Here is a 25,666-nt window from a genome sequence, read left to right as displayed (position 1 = left end):
GCTCTTAAAAACGAATCAACATTAAATGAGAAGCCACACTTGAGAGTCTTCTAAGTGCGAAGTTGGTTTATAGTACCATGTTCCTTGCCTGATGAAGCTCGTGGTTGTGTGCAAGGGAGGAAGAGCCAATGGGGTTGGGCTATCTCAGCAGACCCACTTTCTAAATCGGATCGCCTTCACGTCAAAGCGTGTGTGTCCGCAAAGGTTCTGCTGAAGCAGCAACGACTTCAAACTTCAACTACAACATTCAAAGACATCATTCTCCGAGAGGTTGTACAATCCCCAACCTCCAGAAACAATGGCTCTTTCTGAGCTTCCAGGAACGGTCGACTTCCTCACCGATGCAGCACACCTCCTCCGCATTACAGCTCCAGAAACCTCGGCGCACCTCATGAGCGTTCGCGGTCAGCTCCTCTTTCAGCAAGGGATCCCGCCATCCGACGTTCAACGCCAGCATGTATGTGGCAGATGTGGTCTAATCATGATCCCAGGCCAGGGAGCTACTCTGAAGGTTGACGCGCGAAAAGCCATTCGAAGAAAGGCCGAGGGCGCAAAGTCAACCAAATCAACCCCTGAGGTCCCTCAGCCTTCAGGCCCTTGCAAGGTTTTTCACTGCAACAGCTGCCAACATGAGACAAAGATATCGCTTCCACCTCCGGGACCTGCCACACGACGCAAGGCTGCGATTCAATCCAAGGTCAAGAAGCCTGTTGCTCCCGAGCCACTTAAGCCAACTGCAAATGCCAGCAGCAAGAAGAGGGCCAAGAATCGAAAGGCCGGGCTGCAGGCGCTTCTGTCAGGGCAAAAACAGCAAGCAACCAACCCGCTCAGTCTTACTCATTTCATGAAATGATCATGTTGCCAACCAGACAGAGCCCGTGATAACAAGTCGCCACGGATGAATCTAGGCCCGTCTCGCTCAGTCAGGCCGCGACGCAGAGCATCCCGAAGATTCTAGCGCCTGCGCCCACCAAAACTCTGCGCTGCAGCCCCATGACATAACCACCGCCCACCCGCTGTGGCTTGGGCATTTCAGTTGCCCCTCCAAAAATTTCATGAACCCCTCCATCGGATCAGGACCCAACACGCTTTTGCAAAGAGTCACGATTCGAACCGAACAAAAATGACGACCGACGACGTGAACAAGCAGACTCCTCAGGAGTTCTTTGAGACCATCGGTAACAAGGTCAAGAACCTTGCGCCTACTGCCGATGGCGAACAAAATGACGACGACGAGCGGGCTGTTGAAGAAATCGAGTCGCTGTGCATGAACTGCGGCAAGAATGTGAGTCGAAATCTCTCGAGTCTTGCGCAAAGATCAGATACTAACGCCTGCTTCTAGGGCATGACCCGAATGCTCCTTACCGCGATCCCCTACTTCCGCGAAATTGTCATCATGTCCTTTTCCTGCGAACACTGCAACTTTCAGAACAACGAGATCCAGGCTGCTGGAACCGTCCAGCCCAAGGGCACACACTACGAGCTGCGCTTGACTGCCCTCGCCGACTTTGCGCGACAGGTTGTCAAGTCGGATACTGCCACCGTCAAGTTTATCGAGCTGGATCTCGAGATTCCCGCTGGCCGCGGCCAGCTGACAAATGTTGAGGGTCTCTTGACGACTGTCATTGATGATCTCGAGTTGGGACAAGAGGCGCGAAAGGAGCAGGCTCCCGAGGTGCACATCAAGGTCGCCGAGATCATCGCCAAGGGTCGTGCCATGCTGCTTGGCGACTCGTTCCCCTTCCGTGTCTGGGTCGACGACCCTGCTGGAAACTCCTTCATTGCTCCCGACCTAAAGGACGGCGTGGGCAAGTGGGAGAAGCATGAGTATGCCCGAACTCCCGAGCAGAACGCTGCATTGGGTCTCTCCGACTCCGACCCCAGCGCCGGCCAAGAGCACCAAAACCCTGGCTTGACTGCCGATGGCGAAATCATCCCCAACGAAGTCTACAGCTTCCCTGCCACATGCCCCGGCTGCATGCACCCTTGCACTACACACATGAAGATGGTTGACATTCCCCACTTCAAGCAAGTGGTTCTCATGTCGACCGTGTGCGATGACTGCGGTTACCGATCCAACGATGTCAAGACTGGTGGTGAAATCCCTGAGCTGGGTGAGAAGATCGTTCTCGATGTCAAGGATAGTGCCGATCTTGGCCGCGACATTCTCAAAAGTGAGACCTGTGCGCTCGAGTGCCCCGAGCTCAAGCTTCAGGTCAACCCCGGTACCCTTGGTGGTCGCTTCACCACCGTTGAGGGTCTCCTGACCCAGGTCCGCAACGACCTCCACTCGCAGATCTTTGAGGCCGACGGCTCTGGCCAGGGTGGTGACTCTCTCGCTGCCGAGGAGAAGAGCCAGTGGGGTGAGTTCTTTGACGGCCTCGACACCGCGATCCGGGGCGAGAAGCCCTTCACCATCATCCTTACCGATCCCTTCGCCAGCAGCTACGTCCAGCCCCTTGTGGACCCGCCAAAGCCCGACCCCAGCATCCACCGTGAGAACTACACCCGTACAGACGAGGAGGAGGAGGAGCTTGGTCTCAAGGACATGAAGCTAGAGAACTATGGTGAGAAGGAGGAGGAGAAGGAGGGAGATAAGAAGGGGGAGGAAGCAAAGAAGGAGACGGAACAAAGGTAGCAGTGGGAAAGAGGTTCCCAATTTTAGAAATTTCAGAGTATAGACGACGCAATGAGTAAAAGTTTAACGAGTTAATCCGCTGATACCAACTTTGCTTATTGTGACACAACGGGTGCCTAAGCAAAACTGACTGACGTGGCCAGACATAATCATGGCAAAACCAAGATAGATGTTCATCACTTGGTATAGTAATGGATGTATGTATTCATTCAGTGATGTGTATTCCCGCGCACCTGACTTGATTGTCTCAAGAGAGCAAGGTAGCTATCAAAGGTCACCTGGCTGAACCCTATCCCACCAACCTATATATTTTCGTAGCATGTGAACGGAGCCTCCCAACTTGAAACAGAATTTCGAATGTATTTCTTTACTTTTATAAGAAGGGCTCAAGTGCCATCAGCACGTAGCAGCGGATATTTGAGGCACGTTTATCATGAGGGTCGGAGTTGCACAGTTGAAAAAGCCTTATTCCATCTTGCAACTTTTCCCGTTACGCTAATATTTCTGTGATGTACATAGTTGACAGAATAGTTGCCATGAAGGGGTGTAGTAAGTGGGATCTCTTTGTCATCAAGGTTGATCTCCTGAATATCAGCTTGTTTAGGGATTCCTAACTCACACCGGAATAACGAAACCAATGCTGGAGAGCCGAACAGCCTTTCCTTCTCCTTGTCAGTTGACCTTTGAGCCAAAAGTTTAAAATCAAGAGAGCCTAAAATCAGCTGCGAGAACAAGACTTGATGTCTTGTCCAATGCTACCTTATTGAGATAACCGGTTCCTAACTGGTCTAGTAAGGATGGAATAACCCATACCCGAACAGTAATCCATATTCAATACTGAGTCAGTATTGATTTTAGGAACTCTCTCACCACGGGAAAAGGAGAAAGGGACCATTGGATTTCGCGTCTTTCCCTCCTAGGGTTTTACACCCTTTTGATGTATCATCCAGTTAGGTCAAAGTCAATGCAGGTTACCGATGAAGAGTAGAATGTGAATTCAGTTCATTCCAAGGAAAAACTGACAGTTATATACAGTTATGGAGAGATTAGCAAGAGATGCTCTCAAACAACAGTAGCCTGCTTGTTCCTCATGAGCCCAAACATCTGAACGATCTCCACCCAGAAACCAACAGGAACCTCTTCAAACGAAGCCTCGTAGGCGTCAATCTGCGGCTTCTCCCACACAAGGTCAGCCTCGGAGGCCTTGACAAACTTGGTCTTTTTGGTAAACTTCCAGCCGAAAAAGGTGATGGGCGCAACCAACACCATGGTGTAGTATGTGAAGAAGCCGTCAACGGTGAAGTTGCCAGGTAAGAAGACGCTGTAGCCGTACACACAGACGACGCAGGTCAGGAAGATAGCCGAAATGTAGGATCCGTAGGGTTGGAACCAGCCACAGTACGGGAGGGTCTTGCGGTCGAGGCCCTGAGCCTTACAGGCGTTATAGAAGAAGATGTAAGTGACTGAAATGACGATGTGGTCGATGATCTGAGCCGCGGTAATGATGTTTGTGAGCCAGGTCAGGACGACGACGGAATCGTTCGAGACGGCTAGGAATGCCAAGAAGGGGAACAGCATGACGATTCCCAGACAGTAGATGGGTAGACCGAAAGACGTGCATCTGAGAAGGAATCTAGGGGCTTGGCCCTCAAGAGCCAGACCATAGAGACTTCGAGTGCCATAGTATGTCAGGGCGTTTCCAGCTGAGAAGATGCTGGACACCAAGAGGGCGTTGGTGATGTGAGGTAGGACTCCAATGCCAAGGTTACCCATGGCAATGACATAGGGAGAGGCAGCTCCGGTTCCAGCACCCTCACCAGTTCCGCTGACAATACCAACAAGGGTAGGGTCGTTATAGGGGAGAACAATGCCAACGCAGACGGCCGAGAGGATAAAGAAGATGCCGAACCGGATGTAGGTGGTCTTGAAGGCATTCTTAAGGTATCGACGAGGCAGCTTGGCCTCTCCTGCGATCATAGACACATACTCGGGGCCCACAACTGTGAAAGCTGCAATCCAAAGCGAACCTAGAAAGCCTTCGAAGCGTCCGAGGTCGCCAGTGGTGATATACTCAGCGAAAGCCCCTGGATTCTGCCAGTGTCTGAATCCATACGCATCTTTGGCTGGATTTCCTCCTACCATTGTGATGAATGTGAAAAAGAAGAGGATGAAGAAGAGGAGGACCTTTCCGAGGGAGAGCCAGAATTCAGCTTCGCCGAACCATCTAACGGCGCCGACGTTGATGACACTGGGATGAACAAGTTAGCAGGGGACGTCACGGTAGGAAAGGATAGAAAAGTCTCACCCATAAAGTACGATGCAAGCAGCTACAACAGCAGCAACGGGTATATCATCTCTCCAGAATTTCAAGACGACATTGAGGGCCGAGATTTCAAAGGGGACCAGGAGGGCTTCGTAGAGGAAGAAGTTCCAGCCAACCATGAAACCAAACGACTCGTCAACCCAGCGACCAGCCATGCGAATAAAAGCACCAGACACAGGCATAAACGTCGCCATCTCGGCCATGGAGTTGTTGACCAGGCCCACCATGCACGAGTACAAGGTATAGGCCAGCAGCAGACTCGCAGGGCCTCCGTGGGCTAGACCTGTGCCGATGGAGACGAAGACGGCCGTACCAATGGAGCCTCCGATGGCGATGAGCTGGATTTGACGGTTACCGAGACGACGGTGTAGCTGGCTCGTGTATGTGACGCTGCCATTGAGGACGCTGCCGCCGCCGGTTGTGGTCTGTGGTTCGAGCTTGGTGTCGGCGATGCTCGACGCGTCGACGGGGGGTTTCTCGTCGTAGGTGTCCATGATATGGGGACGAAGTAGGTTCAACAAGAGATAGAGAAGGGGAGAAGAGAGGAGTGATGATCAGCAAGAGAGAGTAGTAAAACGGTCGGGGTACGGCTGGGTTTAAATGCCTATGACAAGACATGAGCCGTCCCTCTAATCAGTCCTGGTACAATGGACTAGACTGACTCGAAATCTCCTCCCCCGCAGATCAAAGCCTATCAACAAGTGTGTCTCCGCTTCCCCAGAGCCTGGGGTTGCACCAAACGGAGTCAAGGCCTAGGCCCTGGTCATCCATGATCCCACCAGGATCTCCGACCTTGCTTTCTTTCAACCGGACTCTCCGTTTGGTTCTTTCTCCTTATCCCCCCGCTTGTCTTCGAGGGCAGTGCACCTCTATCCCGCCTTCCCCGGATTAGATACGTTTACCGGATTCGCCATCTCCAACGGTTCCCCCTGGGAGGACAACGTCATGGTGGAGAGTTGGCTCATGCTATCCATCATGACCCAACAACAAGCCCGGAATGATACGACTAGTCTGTAACAGGGCATTTTATCCCGTCTAGGTCAGTGTTTTTAGCCTTTCGCCAAGTCGCAACTGGTCTGTGTATATCACGCATCCTATGGTGTTGAGTCTGATAGTAATGGCCCGACACCGTCCCAGTCTCCAAATCGCTACCTGACTGTACGGGAAGATTACGTGTTCTCCCCGTTTATCATGCTGAGCGAATGTATCATTAACGTATCTTGTCAAATCCACAGATAACGGTCTCAAACGGCGGGATTGAGGCATTACCGTATCACAGCTACAACACTACCTATTGGTTCTACATCCCAGCAAGAACTCACCATGGCGCCACAAAGTTGATTTGGGGGGACCTGGAGGGAGAAGCTTAACCAAGTTGGTTCTCTCCGCCTTCTCCTTTCAGTTCTCCGATCTTTCTCCAAGCCCTCCACATGATTCATGAGCTGAACATGATGGCTGCCCCCCCTTGTTCGCGTGGCGAACTTGGGGAAATGCAACCTCTCCAAGACGTCGATCAAGGGTCTTTTTCATGCAACTACAGTTGTTTAAACACGATGGTTTTTGGTGTAGAAACAATCAAGACATCTGAGTGTGCTTTGGACCGAGTCAAGACACCAAGGTGGCAAAGCACCTCGATAAGAAGAAGAAATTTCCTCGCCCCTTTTCCACCGGGGGGACACCAATGCTTTTTGTCTCTCATCAAGTAGCTTCCCTGTCTCATCATCATGAGCTGGTGAGGCGGTTCCGACAATGGAAGTTGACCTGCCCGTCTCCTATTGGCTGCTCGGTGTGCACATCCGATCCCTGACAGCTAGAGGAAAAGACGATTGGTTAGTTCCCGGGAAGGCTTCAAGGATAGGTTCGGCTGGGCTAACCGCTTTGGATGGAGTGTCGGATGAGAAGCCGACCCGGATGATTCTTGTTCTCGGGAACTTGATCGGGTTTTCTTTCAAGTCACGGCCTCGGATCTTGGACTCGACCCGAAAGTCCTTTAAGAACGCTTGGTCGCCCATGTTCCTCGGGACGTCGGGTTGGAGGGAAGGATGGGCTTCCCGTCGAGGAGATGGCCACCTCCCCTCAGCCACTTTTCCTCCCCAGGAAACCTTTCGACAAATCTTGCATGCACTGCTTGATATCAGAAGCGATATTCGGAGCCATAGATAATGGTACGCGATCAATACGAGGGGTGGTTGCGAAGCAGTGGTGTAAGAGTGACAAGAGCTAGACAGACATATCAATATTATTATGATTCTTTTTTCATTTCTGGCTTGAATGCTGTCTCCATTTTTGCCCTGTGATTCTGAGGCCAAACAACACTTTCTCACAAAGAAGGAGCTTAGGTCGAGGAGACATGGTCTTGGGGCAGAGGTACAAAGTGGCTGCATACGGAGGCGCGTGACAGGACATGATATCGTTGATAAGCGTGGGGGAGGGATCAACAATGGACCAAAGACACTAAGATATGACGGCCTGCAATCGAATCAGATTACGCGAGTTAATCTATTCAGATAGCTCAGCACATGTGAGTGTCGGTTCCTCACACTTGGGCTTTGCCATTGATCGTTCAACTTCTCCCTCATAGAGATGAAAGTGTGTCAAGGCGCAAAGAACACAGTTCTCGATGCAATGGCGGCACTCAAACCTAATTCTGTGAAAGACCGCAACGTAGAATTGGACAGCGCTCTTGGATATCAAGTCGAGAATCAACGTCTCCCCCTCCCTAACTACTTCGAACTATCCCATACATAGCAAGCACCATATCAAATGCCGTGGACTAATGCCCCAATGATAACCTCTGCGGGGGGATCTAGACTGCGGGAACTATATCCGAACTCCACCCCCTTATTAACGACAGCATTTCCCAACTCGATCAAGCTGACGAATAGGAGACTCCTACACCCCAGGCGTGACCAGGAACCAGGCCCCTAACTTATACTCCCTTAGCTCTGTCACTCTCCTTTTGGAAACCCTCCTGTGTCGGTATCTATACCCCCCAGCTTTGGTCACTTGACTGTTGGTTGATGATCAAATCATGATAACTCCCGAAGCGACACACACACACACTGTCACTTTTCCCGCTGGAAAGCCACTTCGCTCTAACCCGTGGGTGTTGATCTTTGCTATTGGTCATGCTCACAACGCCTACATCCGAGATTCGGACGTTGACAAACCTCTTGGCGGGTTATCTATAAATATAAAAATGCCCTTCCTCCATCCCCGAGTCGTGTTATCTCAATCACCTCACTTCAACTCCACAAGGACAACCTCCTATCTCAAAGATATCTTGACACAACACCCTGATAACGACATCCTCGTTCACAATGCCCAGCGCAACCTACGAAACTCCGACCCCCTTGCCCGTTCGCAAGCCCGCCCCCTTCGTCGTCGGCCCTACCAACAAGACCCCCCTACGCCCGACCACCAAGCTCCCCCAGGATGTCATTGACGCCGCCCGTGCCATCCCCGCCGAGGACTTTGACGCCCGCAAGCACGTCTGCTTTGAGCCGCCCAAGAGGACCTACACCATGAAGGAGTGGGGGTATGAGAACCAGGGCGTCTCCCATATCGCTGGCTCCGACCCCTTCCCCCTCTTCACCGAGGCCGCCGTCAGGCAGGTTCGTCGCGAGCTATTCAGCGAGGAGGTGCTCAGAACCTGCCAGTATGCCTCGACCTTCACCAAGAACCAGATCCGAGGCTACTCTCAAGAGTGAGTGAGCTCCCCTCCCCGGAGATTCCGAGCTAAACCGCGATGCCAGGATGGCCCCCTTCGCCCATGCTCTCTGGAAGAGCCCTGAGGTACTAGGAGCTGTCTCCGAAGTTGCTGGTATCGATCTCGTCCCCTTTGAGTACGAGGTTGGCCATGCCAACCTCTTCTTCAGCGACGGGGATGAGACCAGTGACAAAGGCAATGACAGCGTCGGCTTCTCGTGGCACTACGACAGCTTCCCATTTGTCTGTGTCACTATGCTCTCCGACTGCAGTGAGTTGACACCGAGGCTCTAGCTATGTACGCACTGAGTGGCTGACGTTCTTGTAGCTGGAATGAAGGGTGGTGAGACTGCTGTTCTCACTGGCAGCGGCGAAGTCCTCAAGGTCCGCGGTCCTACTATGGTGTGTCGACCCTAGATGCTGACCCTACTCTCTACTAACTCAACTCCAAGGGAACTGCCGTCATTCTTCAAGGCCGATACGTCAAGCACGCCGCCCTCAAAGCCATCGGCAGGGAGAGAATCTCGTTCATCACAGCCTTCCGACCCAAGTCGCCATTCGTCAAAGACGAGCTCGTCCTCACAGGCTCCCGTCTCATCAGCAACCAGTCAGAGCTGCTCTACGACTACTGCACCTACCGTGCCGATATCTTGGAGGAGCGTTTCCGCGATCATGCCAAGAAACTGAGCGAGGCCCGGGCCGCGGGTGTCAAGTTCAACCCCGATGCTGTGAGAGAGTTTATCCAGGAGCAAAAGGAGATGCTCGAGGCGGCTCTGTTGGAGATGATTCCTATCCACGATGTTGTAGAAGTTGAGTAAGGGTAGCCTTTGGGGTGATATAGCCTACGAGACGCATCATGATAATCAAAAAGCGTGTGATTTCTTCAAGTCCTTACAGAGCCAATCCCCTGTGAGTTGTGATTTCCTCAGGTGACTATCACACAGGTACAACTGACTACCGATAGAGAACTCAAGGAATGCCCGAAGGAGATGCAAGCCTCCAGCACCTGAAACTGCTTCCGGCGATGTCCAAGTGGAGATGCCGGTCTTGGAGTCCGGTTCCCGTAGCGGCGCCGGATAGAAAGACCGTAGTCTCGGAGACCGGTTAGCTTGGCCGATCTACGCGAGTCGGGAAGATAAGGCCCTTGAGAGGGGGGCAGGATTGTGACTAGGCCAAAAGCAGCGTCCAGGATGAGCCTGTTTGAGTTATCTTCTTCACGCAGGCAACCAAGAGACCATTCAATGTATATGATGTAGTCTGCAAGAAACATTCCTCTCTCACTCCTCCAGTTTGAGGCATGAGAAATTTGATTTCCATCTACGCCACAGTTGATAACATCTGATGGTCCACGGGACGAGTTGTTCTGTCACAGAACCGTCGTGCTCTTTCACACAGCAGAAGGTCGTGTGAGGGTAATGCTTTTTAGACAGTGCCCTCGAGTTCCGTTGATATGCCCAGTTGTTCGTTTTTGTTTTTGTTTTCTCACCTTCTCTAACTCGGTTCTCGTGGTTACAAATCGCACAGCTAGCTTTGGCTTCATCCGCGTCCAGGTGAGATTCTGTCTCGGGAGCGTGGACGAGTAAGCGAGGCCGACGTGGAAGAGTCCAGTACCTTCTCAAGAACATAGACAGTTTATCCAAGTTGGCTCGAAAGATTTGCTACGTCTGGATAGAATAATTTCTAGCTGCTGCTCTAACTAACACACCGGTTAGGCCACATCTATCCATGTAGTTAGTGCTTTGTGTTCTAAGCAAGTTACTATATCGTTAACTCGAGACGGACTTTGAGCTTCCAGGCTCGGGCATAGCTTTACCATGTGGAGTTGGAACGTTTCTCTTTATGCATGCGTTCTGCACTCCTAGCAGGATGAAACTTGACGATGATAAGTCAAGCAAGACAGCTCAGTAACTAGATCGGTGTCGATTGGTGAACATCTGCTCGCGTGTATTTTTTTTTTCTTCTTTTTTTTTCCTTTTTCCTTTTTTTTATTTGTTTTTATTTGTTTTTTTTTTTCTCTCTCATACAGACTCTCACTCTGAGTTGGTTTTTACTGTTCTGTGTTATCCACGGTTTAAAGCTGACGTTAAAGCTGACGTAGTGATGGCTACTTCGCTGGCAAAAAGAACACTCTAATAGCCTCAAAAAAGGCTGGGCCGCTCACAAAACTTGACAAAAAATACTAGGAGAGAACAGCAAAAAAACAATCGCTTGCCGTCAGCAAGACTCGAACTTGCGTTTTCAGTGCTTCATTGAGCCACAAACTGATGTACTGACCCCTATACGATGACGGCTTCTTAGTGATTGTTGAAAAGCAGGGTTGTTATTGTGCATTATGTACCCCACTCCGCAGGTACCCGCCCACCTCACCACCAGCAGCACGCCTTTACCCAGAAACCATGTCAATGTGTGCGAAGTTCGTATGCCACAGATGAACGCGGGTCTTGGATTCGCCTTGTTATGATCGCAAAGTGCATTCCTGTCCTTCTAGGACATCAGAAGCAGCGTTGGTTTAGTCATGCACACGGACTTGCATCAAGCAAGACTAGAGTGACACGGATGCTGGCAATTCACTCGCAGATTGAGACCCGAGCATGACTTTAATGCATTCAAGAAAAGTATCAGCACAGACAACATGATGTCATCTTCATACTATATTATGAGACCTCCTGGGCGCTTTAGTACTACCATGTCGAGTCTCCCTTTCCTTCACGTTGACACAGCTTCCTACCACCACCAACCGACAGTTGCCATCGCCATCAAAACCAGCGTCAGCATATTATAAACCCGAGTGAGTATCTGACAACCTTGGCAGATTGTCTCGGGACAGATGACCTCTGACCAAGACACCAAGCATCAGCCTCAGCGAGTCAAACTAAAACACACACAACTTCACAAGAGCCACAAATCGAGGAAATGCTTTCCATCTTGTACAGTAACAGCCGATTACGAAACCCCTACACCGGGTATATTAAGCAACACACCCAATTCCGAACACCGCCCACTCCGTTTCCGTAGAGTCCAAGTCCAGTCTTGACTAAACCCACCCGTTTCCACCTCCCTCAACCTTCCAGGTGTGGCCTAAACCGGGGCCCTGAGAGAGACAGAGTGACAAAGGAAATGAGGAAAAGAAAGGGTAAACAGATTAGGAAGGTCATTCTAGTGTGCCGAAACCGATCCCTTTTTGGCTCAACCTCCCTCCGCTTCTTGGTTGCTGAAAAGCACAACACTTTGCAAAAAAGGGCTCCCTCCCCGCGCTCATACCGTACAGACAAGACAGCCCTGGGAAACCAGAAAAAAAAGGTTGTCGAGAACAACGTAGCGTATAAAGTATTAGTGGTGAAAGGTCGCAAAATCGTCAATCGCCCCTTGCAACGGCTATTCGTGTATGCGTCTGCCAGCCGTTGTTCGTCCCGACTTGAGCGGGGACTGTTCAAGTCGACAAAGGTAAAAGCATTGTTTGTTGTAGTGGTTTAGAAAAAGGATGGCTTGGTAAGCACGCGGTATTCCACATAGTCCTCACCATCGATAGTGATGATATTGCCCTGGGAGACCAACTTGCCCATGAAGGGACCATTGGCCTTGCGTTCGTACTTGACTCCACCATAGATCTTGGCGTCCTCGGATCCTGCCTTCATACGAAGGCTTTCCTGGCGCGCCCAAACCTTGTTGAGACGCTGCATCTCTTCCGATTCGTGGAACCGCATCCGTCCATTGACTGCCACCGAGGGGATAGCGGCGACGGCAGCGTTAGCAGCATCGGCAGCAGCGGCTACAGCTCGCTCGCGGTTAGCGGCGTGTCGGTCAGCACGTCCTTGGGCAGCCTCGGCACGTGCAATTTCGCGCCGGGCAAGAGACGAGGTCCGCTCGAGAGCGTCAGCTCCTTGTGCTTTGCCAACAGCGGAGGCCGACCGAGGCTGGGATTGGGGTTGAGGCTGGGCCTGGGGCGGTGGCTGAGCCGAAGTTTCAACCTCTGCAGGCAGTTGACGTGTAGGGCGTGACTCCATCCTGGCAGCGTCGATTGCCCGTGCAGCTTCGACGCGGCGGCTCTGGCGAAGCTCATGACCTCCAAAGCCAGCCCTTCCAGTCTGGTCAGAATCGTAATCATCCGGCATGCGAGGCAGCGCCGGTGCAATAGACAGTGGAGCGGCAGTCTTAAAACTTGTTCCCGCAACCCTAGCCTGAGCATCGTATACTGCCTTTGTTTCATTCGCCGTTCGTTCATCCGGTGACTCCCCGTGGTCAATCTGCCACTGACGTACGCGGCAATACTCCTTGATCTCGGCACGGGGCAGGGACTTGAGGTGAGGCTCGAATATTACCTCCTCATACGGGATCCAGAGAGCACCAGCACCAGTTGGGAAATTGCCGTCAACGAACCGGCCATCGCGTGTCTCTCTTACGAGCTTGACACGGAACATGTCATTCTGACCCAAAATACCATAGACGGCGTGCTTGTCCTTGGGGTTCGGCTCCGCAGACTTTTCCCAGCAGCCCAGGAGGATTCGCGTAGGACGAGTTCCGGGGAGAGGGTCGATGACATTTCGAATAGGCTGAGGTCCGCCGGGCGCGGGCTGGATGGGAGTGTGCTCGTACACAACGCCGTTGGTGGGGGCCGGGTTGATCGCGGCGAAGCCTCCGCTAGTTCTTCGTCGCTTGGGATCACGGCTAGCCAAGATGTGGTCGGGGAGCTCTGTACCATAGGCAATCTGAGGTGGGTTGGTGGCGTTCTCTGCGGTAGGGTTCTGCTTGACACGCTTTATCGCCTCCTTGACAGCGGCCTTATCCGCGGTGATGCGTTCTTCTTCCGACGACTCAGTTCCTGCTGTATCGGCACGAAGTCTAACAAACTCCTTGACTTGATAGTGATCGAGGCCGACGAGGTGCTTGAGAAAAACAACTCTCTCAAAGGTGACCCAGCTGCCACCAGGGCCAGGGGGTAGGGGATACTCGTCGGGTACCAGTTCGCCGGTCAAGGTGACAGGTTGGATGCGAGTTCGAAGGCGTTCCCGGACATCAATAAAGCCGATAACAGCATGTTTCAGATCCTCAACCGGGGCAGGTGAGTCTCTCCAATGACCAATCGTTACTCCCTTCACACTACCCAGGCTCGGCCGTGCAGGCTTGGGTCTCGTTGTGGCTGGAGGTGTCCTCTCCTTAGGGACTGACAAGGGTGCTTCGATCCTGCTATCGTTCAAGTCGTTGAGAATAGAGGTGCGCTTCCGCTTAGGATAGTGAGAGACGATGGGTTCGTCGTCGACATCGGCCATGGTTTCGTCCTCCTGGTCAGACACAATGCGAGGTGATTGCTTGCGCAATCCGTTCGCACGAGCACCAACAACTATCTCGTCCTCGGGTTCGTTGAACTCGACACCCGACGGTGAGTGAACACTGCTGACTGGATCGCTAAGTTCACTCTCAACCTCTCCCTCCCCGAACGAGGTCTTGCGACCGTTGGGCTGGCTATTATTTGATTAGTCCATGTTCATCAAGTGTATTTCAACAATAAAAAGTAGTTGTATCGGGGACAAGTACAGCGACAGAAAAGAACAAGGTGTTGAAGCGCAAACGTAGAGGCTGAGGGTTGGTGGTCCGAGACTGCTCGGTCACGTGTGGGTACAGACGCGGATGACGAAGAGGCAAAATCAAATGAACAAGATGAAGAGAAGATTGTGGAGAGTCAGGTACAAGACCATCCAAGACTCGGCGCGGTTGCAGGGATGATGTGCCAGTGCGAAAATAATAAGACAGGGTTGATAGAATGTGAAACAGCAAGAGGGAATGGAGCGAGAAATGGGAGTACCTGAGGTCCTGGGGCACGGGGAAAAGGCCCATAGTTCCAAGGGCAAAGGCAGCAACGTGTTGCACAACTGTCGGCAACTCGGGGGCACGCCCAAGGGTGTATGAGGAAGGTGTATTTGTCGGTGGAAGCGGCAGAAACCAGGATATGAGATGGATGGCGTTGTGTGTATGGTTGCAAGACTTGGGAGAGGGAGCGCGTCCAAGAACAGCCAGAAAGGTGGGAAGTGGCGCAGAGGGCCAAAAGTGCAGAAGAGAGACGAAAAAGTATGAAGAGGAAAGAAGGTTTGAGTTGTGGAAATGCCAATGCAGACCAGGGATGGATGGATGGATAGAAAGACAAGGCAAGACAGTGTCTGCCAGTTGTCACGAAAAGAAGTGGGAGCGAGTTGTGACAGTGATTCAGCCCGTTGGGCAACTGTTGACCGACTGACTGACGGCTTCTGCTCGACCAAGATTTTCCTGGCTGACAGACCAGATGAGACGCCGACAGTGATTCACAGTCACCAGGCTTTCTCTTTTAGGCCACAGCATGAGTTGCATGGACGAGACAAGTCAGGCCAGGTGCGGTCAACAACCTACTGGTCTTGACAAATGGGGACATGCCAACTAGGCCATGACCCTGGACAAAAGCCACGCCACTCATTCACTTGCTCACTCACTCACTGGCTGGCTGAGGACGCGAAGAGATGGCCAAGCAAATGCAACACGACCGACGGTCGATCGCAAGTGCGAGCGAAATGACATGGGGGAAAAAAGCAAAACGGACAAAGAGGGCACAAACAATCAATCAGTTGACAGTTGAGAGAAGATGACTTACTTGGGTGAAGCAATGCGAGATGGTTGATTAGCAACAGCAGCACCGGGCGACGTCCTCCCGTTCGTGGTGCCAGTTGCGGGAGCGGGCGCAGATGCAGGCGCAGGCGATGGCGCGCTATCGTGAGCAGCCGGGCGAGCTGAAGTAGAGGTGGCCGGGTGCGGTGATGGCGGCGCCGGAGAGGTCGACGCGGGCCGGGGAGCTGATGCCGAGCCTAGGCCTGTCGTCGAGGTCGAGGTCGAGGCAGGTTTGGCGGGCGCCGAGTCTGTAGCCGGTGCTGGACTTGTGGCAGAGACAGAGACGGGAGCAGCGCGAGGAGAATCCGGAGTGGGTGCTGTGGTTGGTGATGCTGCTGGCTTTGCCAGGGCGGACTTGGGGGCAGCAGCAGAAGCTGACAGAGCTGGCGATATTGGCTCAGGTGGCGCAACTGGCGGCCTGGGCTTGTCGCCGTCGATGGTGTCCATGACGCGACGTGTAGGATGCCGGGATTAGCGATGCTGGGCGCGAGATAACTGAAGCGGATGTCAGGCGGGCTGGGGGGGCTAAAGGGGAGTTCAGCGAGGTCCTGATGATGCTGGGCGCGTTTCCGGGGGGGTTGACGTTTGAGGTTGAGGTTGTGGTTGTAGAAAGAAGAAAGAGTCCGTCCGCGTCGACGGTCGCAAATCGACAGTTACGTGATCAAGGTATGTTAGGTTTAGGTAGGCAAGTACCTAGGTAGGTAGGTAGGCAGACAAGGTAAAGGCAAGGTAAGGCAAGGTAGGAAGATGCAAAAGGTGTCGGGGGTGGGAATCAGGAATGGAGGACAGACACCCTGGTTGGCCGAGGATCTGGATTCTGGAATCTAGAGCCGGGGGGTGGTCCAGGGCTAAAGGCAATAAGCCCAGTCCAACTTGGCAGAGAGACAGACAGATATGGGAAGGCAACCTACCAAAGGGGGGATGGAGGGGGGCAAAGGGCCGCAGCAGTGAGATGGAAGAAGCTAAGACGAGATTTATCGGAACCCAGAAGAAACGCGTCGGATTACGAGGCAGCCAAGACTAGCAAGGTGAGACTGCTAGTGAATGAATGGTGGATGTACAGCCAGCCAGGTATGTTATTAATAGACCGGGTCAGAGATTCGAGCTCGGCCCAGTGAGCGAGGATAGAAAGGAAAAGGATTTCGAGTTGGGTTTGGAGGTGCAGAAAAGGATAGGTAGGGGAAAATTGGGGGTGTTTGGGTTTTGGTGGGGGGGGAGAGATAAAATAGAGACGAGTGAGACAGGGAAGAGGAAAAAAAGAGAGGGAAAAGGGAAAGGGAAATTGTGTGGAGGGTGAGTGTGGGCAACAGAGGCAAGAAAGAAAAGAAGTGGATTTTGTCCATTTAGATTTTGCCTTAGGTTGCGACTTGCGAGAGCGAGCGAGTGAGTGAGCGACAATCACCTCAGCCAAGACATGCCATCCATTACTGGGACTGTAGACCTACAGAAGTGATAGTACCCATCGCAGAAGCGCCCAGATTTGATTGAATTGGGGGGATGGGGATGGGGATTGTGTGGAAATGGGCTAGCCAGCGAGCAGCAGTTTGGGTGGCCCGCCAGGAAGTACTAACCTCCGAGCCCGAGTCGAGTAACTTTTTGTCGAATCTCGCCAGGGGGTGGACGTGTTTTAGTTTCCAAGGGAGAGAAAAAGCATCCTCCCATCATCAGTTGACTTGGAGCACAGAGATTGGTCCTGCTTCTTCTTTCTCATCTTGTTGCCCATTTCGGCGCTAGGTCTACTTTTGGACAGCTTTCTCATCAACTTTCCGGCCTTTTTTGCTCCATTTCTCAGACCAAAGAGTCGAAAGCTGCTCATTGGTTTATTGCGTCAACAAGCCAACGTTGATTGGCGACGGGACCGACCCGACGCGACTTGGGAACTGAACTTGACAGCACCTGCTCTTGTTCTTGTGCAGGCGCCTTGGTTGATCATTGCGTCCACTAGGTCGGTACTAGTACTCTCTCTGATGAACAAGCCAGCCAGCCATCTACCACAACAAAAAAGGGATCCCGTCAACAAATGTGCCTCCATTGTTTGAAGACAAGAAAACGTCTCTTATGCATTGCCCGCTCTCTCTTCTTCAATGCCCTTTCTTCATTGTCACCCTCCTCGAATCTTGTATTGATTGTCAGATGAAACATAGACGCATTCAACCAACTCATGCGCGCCATTCTAGATCCACTCCCGCATGACGCTCGGCCCACTCCTCTCCCTGGACCTACAGCACACTCTCTTTCTCTCAGAAGCTCTCGACTCACTGTAGGTTTCTTCTCAACCTCAGATAAGGTGCTACTGTGCTTGGATGAGTCGATGCAACTCTAAGCGGGGTGGCCCCTTGGTTATCCTCAAACTCTGTTTATTGTTTTTTAAAATCACGTCTTCCCACTCACGTCTCTGCTTCTCGTATTGTCAACATTGGAGATTGATTGCCTGCCCCCCCAGTTGACAACTCATGACACCGCCCTTTTACCCACGAGATGGATACGAAAGGAGATCGATGGAAAAAATCGAACCAGGGTCCGGGGCGAAAACCCAACAGCAATACAGAGAGTGATACAATGGGCTCGGTTCTCTACCACTAGAGTGCGAATGATCGACCCCAACGACACCCGCCCCTCTCCCCATGACTCCCCCCCTAGCACCGCCCGTAAACTCATTACGAATTACGTGCGTGCGCCAAGCTTTGGTTCTTCCCGGGCCTGGGTTGAAGAGCGACAATCATGGCTCGATACAAGTTCAAGCCCAGATGACCCCTTTTGGGTTATGCGCCCGTATCTTGTCTTTCTCTCGAGTTTCCATCACTGTCCTGGCCCAGCATTCTTTTCAGCTGATGGATAGGTGGACAGGTCATGCACCCCGTCAGGCACTTGTCATGCTCTCTCTCTCATCTTACCCGGTTGTGCTTTGGTGCGACAGTAAGACTTCGGCAGTGTCGGCCACAGCTCACAGAGGTAGAGCATCAAGAAAAACAACATGTGCTGATGGGTGATGAATACCGAGCCAGCGAGTGATGTTCATCAGTGGCAGTCCCATTTCTGATTATGATGACATGTCCGCTCCCGTCGACTGGACCGCCGACACCAATCAAAGGAAACGAGGCCCGTGGTCCAATTCCAAAGCACACACCTCTCTTTCTCTCTCTGTCTTGGAACCAATCAACAAGTGTCGAATTGCCGTGGGGCCCAGAAATCTTGCTTGCAATCTCGCAACTTCATGGACCCAGAAACATCCATTCCCATTCCCCGGCCTTGGGCGCACGCCCTCATTCTACACGCCCTTCGGTCCAAGCAATGAGGAATCCTCTTTTTGTGCGTTGCTTGCTCCCTTGGGGATCTTTCTGAGGCATTCAATCCTTGGCTAATGTCAAGGCCTCTTCTTGACACACGACAACTCCAAAACTTCACTCTCATCCCCGTGTTAAACGTCGCTCGCGAAACTGCCGAGGTTGGATCTAGATGGGGGGACGCTTTTTTTTTGCACGAGTGTTGTACATACATACAGGACATACATAGTGGCAAAGCAAGGGTTAGGCGCGCACAGAAAGAAGCTGAAGGGGAAAATGGCTCCACGTTCTTTGCAGCTGGACAGACAAACTCGTAACGTCCACTACCTACTCGAGTATCATGTCGCGCACGCCGCACTCGGATCTTGTTGGACAGATCGCGAGAAGGAACAACAGTTGATGCAACAAGTGCTTACGACAGAGGCATAATACTGTCTGTCAGACTTGCAGAACAAGGGGTTTTGGTTGGTTAGTCTACCAACAAACTGCCCTTGTTTTTTTTTCCTTCTCGAAACTCTCACAGTGGATCTCTTTGTCTTCTCTGCCTAATCTTTTAGACAATGGAAGGGGACTCTCATGACTCGACAAGATAATCAGATGTCGAGTCGACTTCTTTTTTAGTTAGGCGGGAGCGCGCGCCGCCAACAGAACAAATCGACCCATATCTCCCACATACCCCTGCAAGCTTTTTTTTCTCACTCTTGTCATTTATTTCTTCTTCTGGTTTCAATAGCTCAGGTAACCAGCAGACGGTCCTACACAGTGCCAAAAAGTCCACGCGCAGAGCTCTCCTCTTTGGGAGGATCTCCCAAGTCACTGCCGTCGGAGCAAGGTTTACGCCAGTGATCCTTTCTTCATTTCAGCATACTGATACTTTTTTTTTCCCCATGGTCCTTGTTTCGTAATAGACTTGCAGTAGAAAGTATGCGCATCTACTTCCAATTAATTCCCTCAGTTGCTACCCTGTTTTGGTGTGAGTTGTCGAAAACTGTGAGGGGAGCGAATGGCTATCCTCCCGAGTACCACAACAACAAACTGCATTGCAGACTCGGCGGGTTCCTCCTGCAACATGCCAGTAGCAGTAACCCCCTTTCTCGGTCATATTTTCCCGTCCTGTGTCGCCGAGCCAGTTCAAGGCAACAATTAAATGAACAAAAAGGGCACGCAGGATATGACTTGTGCGCCCCTCATGTACAACCTTTCTCACTCCCGGGTAGCACGCTCGATCGCGACTGGTTGGACTCGGGAGAGACATTCTGACGAACGAGCTGCTGCTCATAGCCGAAGTGATGCCTAGTTCCATGTTACTTTTTTTTTTTGATTCGCACATAACTTGATGCAGAGGCGATTGTGGGACATGCCTGTCTAGGTGCAGTTGGCAACATGCCAGTTGTTCATCCATGCGAGTTGAGTCAACATTGACTAGCATCCATATACTACCAACATGCGCTCGCAAACTCGACATGCTTCTATTTTTGAGGGTTCAAGGGACCAACATGTCCTTACGATGCTTACGTTCAACTGTTGGTTCTGACAACTTGTATGCAATGCCTGATGCCATCCATGACCTGTAAAGATTTGACAGCCAACAAGACTTCATCACAACCACTCGAAACTTGGCACACGTCAGCTCATCTCGCATGACTTGCTTCATGTTCACGATGCATCCTTGGTAGATCCAATCTGTCACGTCCATTCGTGCGCGATGCCAGATGTATCATGTTCCTCCGCCCTATCTATCTGATACAAATTAGCCTGAGAGGTGTGGCCTATTAGCCCCCCCGTCCCCGTCCTCGTCCGCGACCACCACCCCTACCCCTGCCTCTGCCCCTCCCTCCGCCGCGGCTCGTCTTCTTGCCGCCCCTCTGTCCGCCCTTGTTGTCGAACCTCTCAAACAGCCTCTCCTCCCCAAATGCCCCCTCGCCGAACCTCATAAAGTTGACGAGGCCGCGGTCCACAATCGCCACCAGCACGTTGCGGTGTCCGTGCTTCAGGCGCTGATACATCCGCCCAGGGCCCTTCCACGCCTCGTTGGGCGGGTCGTGAGGCGTCGATTCCAGGAGGGCCTCAATCTCCTCCAGGGTCGGCACGAATGTGTCACCGGCGTCGACCACGGCGATGCGGAAGTCGGGCGGCGGTGGGTTCTTCTTGGAGAAAGGTGCGCCGCCAGACTTCCACACGTGCCAGAAGACCCGGTATGGCTCCTGCGGCGGGTGTATTGTGGGAGGTGTAGGCAGCGGCTTATGACGGGGAAGGATGGCGAGTTGATCGTAGATGGGTCTATAGGCACGGTAGAGGCCTGGCTGAACAAGAGGCCCCAATGGCTTCTGCCTTGAGGGTGCGGCGCCCGAGCTAAAGAATGAAAACAGCCACTGCCAGAGGGTCTTTGACGCTGGGGCCTGAGGTGGTGCCTCGTAAGGCGGCGCTCGTAGGACGTAGAAGCCTGCTCGCTTTAGATGCGAAAAGACCTGGAACTGAGGCAATGTGATCTTGCCCCTCTCGCCTTCATGTCCGATGAGGAGTGAATATGCCGCCTCGAGACTCAGCGGGAGTCCAACATCGTAGTTGTCTGGTCCTAGATCCGTCCTTGGGGTTCCGTCACTCGACAGAAGCTCCTCCAATTGTCGCTCCGGCCACCAGAGGTCCACGGTCCCTCTCTCAACCAAGTAGAGAGCTTCTTCAGGCAGAAGCCAAAGCCGTCCCGCACCAAGACGCTCAACCTTGCCGGGCACCGCGCGCCCAATATCCTTCTGCCAGCTGCCGCGCTCCTGCTCGACCATGACGACTCTGTCCCTTAGCCAGAGACCCTCGCGCTCGCCAGAGTGCTCAGTCTCGGCCCACCAGTCTGGGAAGCACCAGCCGCGCACCCAGGCATCCTCGCGATGTATCCTCGTGTAGCCCAGCACGTTGTCCATGACCTTGCGGCTCTGCTCGAGGAGGTTGTCCTGCGCGCGAGTTCCATGCGACTCAAAATCCTTTTCGCCCTTTCGGATCGCCTTTCCCGAGACGCCGGCCTTGTCAAACATGGAGAGGAATAGCTTGTAGTCGGGCGCATCTTCGTCGGCGTCTTCCGTAGCAGCGGCATTCGCGCCGTTCACCGGCGTAGCGACGGTGGGGTTATCGTCGTCGTCAAAAGCCATGACGGGCAGTTGGGAGTGGCTTCGATAATTATTCAGACAGTCGCGGTGATCCAAAGAGTTTCGAGCAGGACCTCAGGATATGCTGACATCAGTATAGTATCGGTCTGGTTGAAGAGGAGAAGACGTAAGTTGAAGAAATAATTCCATGCGAGGCTGCGAATGTGTGAAGCCTTGCTCCCCCGCGCCCCACCTTGATCTCACGGAGAGGACGCCTTAGGCTTGGCTTTATCGAAGCCACCCAACGAATCATCGCTAACTTGGCCGAGTGGTTAAGGCGCTGTGTTTAGGTTCTCATCAGAAACCAAACCCGCAGTGGGAAACCGCGGAGGTTCGAACCCTCCAGTTAGCATTCAGCGATTCAATTCTTTTTTTGCCCTTTTCAGTAATTGTCAAACTCACTGGTTCTCATCGTTGCTTGCTCATCCGTTGGGTGGTTCTCAGTGATCGGTGCTGCTCTGGACTGACAATGTGGTGGCTTCTTTTTGCTCTTCTTCAGTGGCACTTCATCTAGCTTTCTTGACATTTAGAGTCACCCACCTTGCTTTCATATCCTAAAACATAATATGCTTGTAAATGTCATTTGCTTCCTGTTTGGTATCCGTCTAGGCGTGCCATGGGATACACGCCTTCAGCAACTCATTACGGTGCACCACTTTGAGGCAATATCACTCAACAAACCCATCGTCTTCATCAATACATCTTGATTCATCTCGCTACTGCGTATCGACATCTACTAAACATTGCTTGTCGTGCACTTGCCCACTGCCTGTGCCCAGAACCCCTCCATCCTAGGTGGTCCTCCGGAACGCCATGAACTATGCCCGATCATAAGAGCCCCATCCCATCTTCGCCAAACCCCTGAAATGCAAACGCCCCTGGGTATACTTCGAGTGGCGGACCTGGCCTCCCCCTGGACCATCTCCAACCGTCGCCTCCGTCCATCTCCGCTTCCATCTGTCGTGCTGCCGGTGCGATCCAGTCCCGAAGCCGGAGTGCTGTGACGTTCGGCCTCGGAGGAATTCCTGACGCGCGAGATTTGTTTCTTCCGACGCGGCACTGCCTGCAGCGATATACGGGGCGCAGCAGGCGTCTCTCCGTCATCGTGCGGACGTGGCGTGCGGCTCTGGAGGCTGCTATAAGGTGACTATCTCGGAACCCGTATTTTCGTCACTCAATGAATGGCTTCTTTTGTCCGCCCACCATGCAAAGACCCAGAGCTCGTAATGAGTCGCGGTCATTGGCGAGGATAATGGTCTGCGCGGGCAGCATGGGGTTATTGGGGTCGACGTGCGAGGCTTCTTTGGCCGCTTGCTCGATAGCGTCCATCTCTTCTTTGCAGGCTTGTTGGTCGAGGGGGCAGATAACGATCGGTTGTCGTAGGGTCACGTCGCGAGCGCCGCTCAGATTGACCTGGGAATGTTAGCAGAGACGAGACAAAAGAGCAAAGCCCATACCTTGATGCTGAGATAAAATTCTATCTTGTAGAGCGTCGAGGTGGTGGTAAATGATGTGACCTCGTAGAGAGGGAACTGTGGTTTCCCCCTCTTGATAATTCCATCTGGATCGCGCAAATCCTTTGAAGGAAAGTTGAGGCCTATGTTGGTGGCATATCCTGCCTCGGGGATTTTCGTCTTGACCACCTGGACCTGTCTTGATATCTTGTTCACTTTCTTTGAGGGTTCGTCGCCCTCCGGGTTGTATGTAATCTCCTCCTCGATGGTCAGGGTGATCTTGTCAATGGTGACTCGCTTTGCCTTGTGCAGCCAGTCGGTGTTGGGTGATAACTTGATATATACTGTGATGGGGTCGCTGGGGCCGTAGCTCCATCGTGGGAGGTTGATGCCCAGGTGGACAATGTTGTCGTTGGTTACGAGCTTGGACTCGGGTTTGTTGTACATGCCAAAAGTGGAGAGGGTATCGTAGCGCAGAAGTGGTATAGGGAAGCTGTATTTGTACTGGTTGCTGTGGCCCTGCTGGACCGTGACGACGAGTTCGTAGTATGTCTCGGCGGTTCGACTCGGGAGCTGGAGAGAGGCTGGAGGAATGCGTCGGTTCGACTCTTCTCCGCCGCGGCCGTAGGGAATAAAGAGGACAAACGGGAGGTCCATGGCGATGACCTTTTCGGCCTCCCTCCCGGATGCGCAGCGAAAGAGAAGCTGCTCCTTGCCGACGAGGTCTGTGGTCTCCCGTCGGGGGGCGCCGAGATGTCGTTTCGCGAGGCTGTCGGCGTCGGGGTGGATGGTTTCTCGGCGCTGAAGGCATATTCGAACGAGGGAGATGGGTACGGGCATGGAGTAGCCCTGGCCAGGACGGATCTCGACCTTTCCTTCGATGCGCGGCTTTGTCAATTTGTCAGCTTTGTGCGGGAGACATTCACAGTCGCGCAACAGAGCGAGAAAGCTCCGGGGCGTAAGCACGAGATTGAACGTACCAGAGTCGCAGAGATGCCGGGGTAGCCCACGAGGAAGCTGCTATTGGGAGGGCCGGATACCCTCACACTCGCGGGAGCCGACATGATGGCGTTGTGCTGCTGGAGGGGGATGTTGGGAGGCATTGCGAACTTGTGCTGGTCCGGTCGGTTGGAGCGGCGGTGTCGTCGAGCTGCGGGTGGGGGAGATGACGGCGACGAAGGCGGAAGCGGAGCGGGAGCGGGCGGCTGGCTGAGCCCCGAGGGCGACGAGAGCGTCGGGCGCTACGCCAGAGCCGGAGGGCAGAGCGTGAGCCAGTGTCGAGGAAGCCAGAGCGGGCGCGATAGCTGTCGACTTGGGGATGCGGCGGGCATGAGAGTCTCAGCAGCAGCAGCAGCAGCAGGCAGAGAGGGACGCAGAGGACGAGATGCGTCGGTCGCTGTGCTAGGCCACCTACTAAGCAGGTGGTGTGCGGGATCGGGGAGCAGCAGACGGGACGGGGTTCGCCAAGGCCGATGCGGGGGGCTCAGTTGTATAATAAGAAGAAACAAAGTGGCAATGGAAGCGAGCGTAGAATGTAGAGAGAGGGTTATTAGAGACGATGTGACGACGGTTAAAGGACCAAGGTTGGCGGTCGCATCACAGTTCAGCCAGGAAAACGGAACGGTAGGTAAGGTAGGTCAAGGTTGGGCGGCCCCCTCCTTACAGTAGTGGGCTAGTGCTGTATAGCACGCGGGCGCGAGGCTCTGAGTGGAGTAATGCAGGTAAATGGTGATGGAGGGCAATATTCTTCAGCTGAGTCTGGAGATTGAGTAAGAGGACGAGCCTACACAGCCTGAATTATCCAACAGCACAGCTATAGTGTCATAGTTGTGCGCTGTGCTGAACAGTCTCTACATCCATACAGTCCAGGGTCCAGATCGTCCACCTCACACGCGCGGCGCGGCAAGGCAGCCTCGACGTCTTAAGGCTGACTTGTCTCTCTAGCCTGGGGGGCAGGTCAGTCAGCAGTGGGGAAACACCCATGGATCCATGCAAATAATGATGACAGGTTGTATGAGAGGCTTTTGTTTCTGAATTGTCTATTTAACTACGGAGTAACGAAACAATAAATAAACTACACAATGGCATTTGCCTAAACCTTGCTTCAAGCCTCAACTCGCCGTTTCTTGTCTCCAACATTCGTTGCCATGGCACCCGCTCCGTCTCCATCAAATGTTGATCCCCAGGTCACGTCAGTCATAGGCTCTCCTCTCAATGTTACCCCAGCTGCCCAGCCCAAGCAGAGGCACAGCCGAGCTCCTGCTGCCCTAACCAGGAACCCACATCTGACAGAGACTCTGACTGTCCTTCTCCGTCCCCGTCTCGCTCTAGCTTGCGAATCCTTTGCCCTAGAGTATTCAACCAAAGTCCCTCGCTTTGACTGTCCCCTCCAAACCCCAGTCTCATGATGGTGGCGTCGTGCTCGGAGATAAAACAGGGACGGACAGGCCAGCCAAGGGCCATTCCCATTCCCCCACTGTCGCAGATCAAGA

The 25,666-nt window shown here is 52.9% G+C and overlaps 7 protein-coding genes across 7 annotated transcripts; 3 read left to right on the top strand and 4 right to left on the bottom strand.

The window, feature by feature from the left end:
• Positions 1–298: 298 nt before the first annotated feature.
• Positions 299–853, top strand: NCS57_00033900 (uncharacterized protein; the record flags this gene model as incomplete). Its single annotated transcript, XM_053050426.1, has 1 exon — positions 299–853. One exon carries the CDS (start codon positions 299–301, stop codon positions 851–853), a length of 555 nt encoding a protein of 184 aa, XP_052918941.1.
• A 231-nt stretch (positions 854–1,084) lies between these two features.
• Positions 1,085–2,638, top strand: NCS57_00033800 (uncharacterized protein; the record flags this gene model as incomplete). The annotated part of the gene is made up of 2 exons (XM_053050425.1): positions 1,085–1,285; positions 1,343–2,638. Exons 1-2 carry the CDS (start codon positions 1,124–1,126, stop codon positions 2,636–2,638), a joined length of 1,458 nt encoding a protein of 485 aa, XP_052918940.1. The 5' UTR covers positions 1,085–1,123.
• Positions 2,639–3,700: 1,062 nt separating this feature from the next.
• Positions 3,701–5,455, bottom strand: NCS57_00033700 (AA-permease domain-containing protein; the record flags this gene model as incomplete). The annotated part of the gene is made up of 2 exons (XM_053050424.1): positions 3,701–4,886; positions 4,944–5,455. The coding sequence occupies 2 exons, from the start codon at positions 5,453–5,455 to the stop codon at positions 3,701–3,703; spliced, it is 1,698 nt and encodes a 565-aa protein (XP_052918939.1).
• Positions 5,456–8,281: 2,826 nt separating this feature from the next.
• Positions 8,282–9,487, top strand: NCS57_00033600 (uncharacterized protein; the record flags this gene model as incomplete). The annotated part of the gene is made up of 4 exons (XM_053050423.1): positions 8,282–8,667; positions 8,717–8,940; positions 8,998–9,071; positions 9,122–9,487. 4 exons carry the CDS (start codon positions 8,282–8,284, stop codon positions 9,485–9,487), a joined length of 1,050 nt encoding a protein of 349 aa, XP_052918938.1.
• A 2,652-nt stretch (positions 9,488–12,139) lies between these two features.
• NCS57_00033500 (uncharacterized protein) lies at positions 12,140–15,746 on the bottom strand (the record flags this gene model as incomplete). The annotated part of the gene is made up of 2 exons (XM_053050422.1): positions 12,140–14,129; positions 15,286–15,746. 2 exons carry the CDS (start codon positions 15,744–15,746, stop codon positions 12,140–12,142), a joined length of 2,451 nt encoding a protein of 816 aa, XP_052918937.1.
• Positions 15,747–20,355: 4,609 nt separating this feature from the next.
• On the bottom strand, positions 20,356–21,723 carry NCS57_00033400 (TRNA-int-end-N2 domain-containing protein; the record flags this gene model as incomplete). Its single annotated transcript, XM_053050421.1, has 1 exon — positions 20,356–21,723. One exon carries the CDS (start codon positions 21,721–21,723, stop codon positions 20,356–20,358), a length of 1,368 nt encoding a protein of 455 aa, XP_052918936.1.
• Positions 21,724–22,890: 1,167 nt separating this feature from the next.
• On the bottom strand, positions 22,891–24,277 carry NCS57_00033300 (Arrestin-C domain-containing protein; the record flags this gene model as incomplete). The annotated part of the gene is made up of 3 exons (XM_053050420.1): positions 22,891–23,133; positions 23,178–24,062; positions 24,155–24,277. 3 exons carry the CDS (start codon positions 24,275–24,277, stop codon positions 22,891–22,893), a joined length of 1,251 nt encoding a protein of 416 aa, XP_052918935.1.
• Positions 24,278–25,666: the final 1,389 nt, after the last annotated feature.

Source organism: Fusarium keratoplasticum, chromosome 1 (genome assembly GCF_025433545.1).
Source record: "Fusarium keratoplasticum isolate Fu6.1 chromosome 1, whole genome shotgun sequence".
Lineage (NCBI taxonomy): Eukaryota > Fungi > Ascomycota > Sordariomycetes > Hypocreales > Nectriaceae > Fusarium > Fusarium keratoplasticum.
Note: the sequence above shows the minus strand (reverse complement) of the source record. Positions and strands in the feature narration are given on the sequence as shown.